This window comes from Drosophila rhopaloa, unplaced genomic scaffold, assembly GCF_018152115.1.
Source record: "Drosophila rhopaloa isolate 14029-0021.01 unplaced genomic scaffold, ASM1815211v1 contig_215, whole genome shotgun sequence".
NCBI classification, from domain to species: domain Eukaryota; kingdom Metazoa; phylum Arthropoda; class Insecta; order Diptera; family Drosophilidae; genus Drosophila; species Drosophila rhopaloa.
Window position 1 is genome coordinate 97,921 of NW_025335101.1, and position 3,930 is coordinate 101,850.

The 3,930-nt window shown below is 37.3% G+C and overlaps 1 protein-coding gene across 1 annotated transcript; it reads right to left on the bottom strand.

Moving 5' to 3' along the window:
* Positions 1 to 896: 896 nt before the first annotated feature.
* Positions 897 to 1,428, bottom strand: LOC108039150. Its single transcript, XM_017116073.2, has 2 exons — positions 1,198 to 1,428; positions 897 to 1,128 (listed from the first exon to the last, which is right to left on the bottom strand). The coding sequence occupies exons 1-2, from the start codon at positions 1,426 to 1,428 to the stop codon at positions 958 to 960; spliced, it is 402 nt and encodes a 133-aa protein (XP_016971562.2). The 3' UTR covers positions 897 to 957.
* Positions 1,429 to 3,930: the final 2,502 nt, after the last annotated feature.

Consider the following 3,930-nt stretch of genomic DNA (forward strand, 5'->3'; position numbering starts at 1 on the left):
CGTAACGTAAAAGATTTAAAGACATAAGAACCATGAAGTAAAATAGATTACGAAAGATCTTGAATTAAGCCTAATCCGAAAGTTACGCACAAACGAATGCAAAAATTTTAAGACCCTACAGTATCGTGGAAAGGCTTTTAACATTGCAACTGGTGAGTACTGCTTCGCTGGTTTTTTCCGGCGTCTTTTACGTAGCGTTACCACATCAGCCTAATAGTTAGTGATTTGGGGTAAGGGCGTCATCGTCACAAAGGTTAATGGTCTGGAATTAATGATGGTTTCAGCTTCCATGAGAGCCGTTCAGAGTGTTTCATCATTGAAATTATACGCCGGGCAAATTGATTATAGTACAGAGTTTAATGATCGGACTAGTCGCTTCCACCAGCGTTTGAAAAGCTACGCTACTCTCGTAGTATTTCGTTTGGCTATTGCTATCGCTCTGTTTTTGACGAGAGCGGTAGCAGAGCCATAGCAGAATAACGAGAAAGTTTGTACTCTGCTCTGCTCGCAGTTTTGTCGCTTGAGAAACTGTAGCAATAGCGGTAGCAGCAAATCAAGTCCTCTGCTCTGTGTAGCAGTAACGGTAGCAAAAAATTGGTAGCGAGATGAGAGCAGAGCACTTGCTATTTTTTCATGTGCTACGGCTCTCGCTTGTGTTCCTTTTTTTATTTTCTGCACCTTTCTTATGCAGCGTGTTCTTTTTACTTGTCGCTTTGCCAGAATGAGAAAGAAAATATTTTCTGTCAGAATAAAGTGGTTTGAAATAATAAAATAAATAATAGTATTTTATTCAAAAACTAAAAATCAAAGTAAAAACGTATATTCTATTCAGAGTATTCAGATTAAATCAAACTTAAAAATTAAAAGCCCCAGAATTAAAATTCATGTATTAAGTAAATGTTAATTAAATATAAAAAAGTAAAAAGAAATAAGAACTTATGCATTTAGAAACACGAATTACCCCTCATCTTCTTCGTCTTCAAATAAACTTAAATTGTCGATGGCACTATCCAAGTGAGTTGAGTTAAGCCGGACAAGAAGAATATTTTCCAATGTTTCGTGACTTAATCGATTTCGGTTATCCGACAACACCAGTTTTAAAGACGAAAACGCCCGCTCTATTGTTACCTACAAATATAAAGAAATTTAAACACTTGTTAATAAATATTTTGTTTTAAATTAAATTATAATTCTTACTTGAGTTGGTGGTATAGCAAAGCATACTTTGCTTAGGGCATACAGCTCTGGATCGCTTAATTTTCTTACTTTCCAGAAATTTAAAACATTTTCACTAGATTTCATATACGGCAATTTCAACGATTCAATCTTTCCATGGACATCTGTTGACTCATTCGGAACAATGTTAGCACTTAAAAAGTCGTCCAAAAGATCGAAATTACTTCCTTCATGTACAGTATCCGAAGCCATTGAATTATTTGATGACACTAAATTTGGACTGGGGCTGTGGATTTTAATTTGTGCCCACAATTTCTTTAGAAAATGAATTGATCTGTCCTTTTGGGAGCCGTCCAGGGTATGATGAAATCTTGGGTCTAGGTATAAGCAAGCGTCGAAGCCAACATTTGATACCAATTTTTTTGTTCTTACTTCCATGCTTTCAAGAAGCGTCTCTCCAATCGTATAAAGAAGAGATTCTTTACTTAAAGCGCTGGTTGCTAAAATCTGTTTCGTTGACAACTTGCCAACCAGCCACAGAGCATAAAAATTCCCATAGTGCAATTGTTCTTGTTGAAACTGCACTATAGTTTTTTGCAGTGGAGCCATAATTGTAACGTAGGAGTCCATGAACTCCCATAACTGTTCATTTACAACGAAATAGTCCTCTTTGGATTTATTTTCAACAGTTTCGATAGGGCCTAATATAGCTTTCGCTTTATTGAGTAGGTCAATCATTTTATATGTTGATCCCCATCTAGTAGGACAATCCAATTGAGGTAATTTATAATTTTTTAGTTCAAAAAAATTACGGTATCCGTTTGATTGCTTCCGAATGTGTTTGGTAAAATTGCGGCAGGTTAACAAATACTCTCTTATATTTGCATTTTTTGTTACATCGAGTGCACAAAGCTGTCCAGTGTGTGCCGCACATCGAACTATTTGTATTTCACCCACATATATATTTTCTGTTTTTTCATAAAGGTCGACTTGCTTCGTGTACTCAATGTTCTCTTCAATACAGACTTCGTCAATATCATCATCGCTCATATGCATTTCTGATAAAATTTTCGAAGTTTTTATCATATTTGCCCCATTATCCGATGTAATTGATACAATTTGGGTCAGGGCTATTTCGTATTTGTCTAAAACAGCTATAATTTCTCTAGCGAGATTTTGGGATGTACTTGAACCTGCTCCTTTGAGTTCCACCATTCCAAGAATTCGAGATTTTATTTCTTGTTTGCTGACAAATTGAGCACTGATGCCGAATATATTTCGATCAAGCCGCGTTGCACTATCTATTTTTAAAGAAAGCAGTCGATTTTTACATTCTTGATGTATTTCAAGTCTAACATTCGCTGATACCTGTTTTAGAACAGACTTGCACTTGCTTCCGTTCAAAATAAGGTTTTTTCCGCTTTTTTCATTAAGACCTTGACATATCGGGTTAATTATGTTACGCATATTCGTTGAGTTTAGCACATGGAACGGAATGCTTTCTTCAGTGACAAGTCCAATATATGACCGGATTACATTTTTTTTATTGATTTTAACTTTAATTATTTGAGGTTTCACGTTTTTTTTGGTCTGCATGCAACCAGTATCATTTTCTTGCTGCTCAGGTCGGATGTCATGCAATTGTAAATGTTTCTTTAAATAAAAAACACGGCCGTTTTTTATAACTCGAAAACATGTTTTGCATTTAACGTAGTCGGAATCTATATCCTCGTAATATTTTAAAATGTTGATACTTTTCTTTGCCGGTGACATGTTTACGCAGTTAATCAAAACTCAAAAGTGCCAAAAATATTTTCTTAAAACTACAAAGCGACAAGTAAAAAGAACACGCTGCATAAGAAAGGTGCAGAAAATAAAAAAAGGAACACAAGCGAGAGCCGTAGCACATAAAAAAATAACAAGTGCTCTGCTCTCATCTCGCTACCAATTTTTTGCTACCGTTACTGCTACACAGAGCAGAGGACTTGATTTGCCGCTACCGCTATTGCTACAGTTTCTCAAGCGACAAAACTGCGAGCAGAGCAGAGCACAAACTTTCTCGTTATTCTGTAATGGCTCTGCTACCGCTCTCGTCAAAAACAGAGCGATAGCAATAGCACAGTAATATTTGTATTCATCTCGCTACTACGGAGTAGTTATTGCAAAAACTGGCTTCCACGCTCCTCCCATGTGGAGTGCAGCTGGTGGCTTAAAACGCCACTTTATAGCTTCATACTGTACTGTAACATCATTAAAGTCTATTTTCCTGAGCTCTTCCTGTACTACCTTCTCTGTGGCTTTGAAGTTGATTCCGTTGTCGGAGAAAATTTCTTTCGGAGTTCCACGGAGCGCCATAAAGTTTTTGAGACACATAATACATGAGCTTACGTCGAGTTTATATACTACTTCTATGTGTACAGCTCTAAGGTAAATCTCCCCAGCGCTTTTCCTTGTGTCTACCAACATTTACCAATATCGGGCCAAACTAGTTCACCCCAGTATAGGTGAAGGGTCTTTCAAACCATGCGAGTCTGGCTGGTGGTATCAGTGCCATTTGGGGCACTTGTGGCGACGAATTGGAGTTCTTGCATTTTTGACATGCCTTTCGAACATTTTTGTACAAGACTCGCAGACGTGCTATGTAGAATTGGCTTCGAATTAAGTTGATTTTCGTCTCGTGGACCATATGGTAAGATTTCTCGTGGTAATCCTTCGTGACCAAAAAGGCGAAAAGGATTCAAGCGATCTGCCCTG

Coding starts and splice junctions, on each gene's coding strand:
- LOC108039150 (XM_017116073.2), bottom strand. CDS start 1,428: ATGGCTTCGGATACTGTACATGAAGGAAGTAATTTCGATCTTTTGGAC. Junction 1,129..1,197: donor TTGCTATACCACCAACTCAA/GTAAGAATTATA, acceptor TTATATTTGTAG/GTAACAATAGAGCGGGCGTT.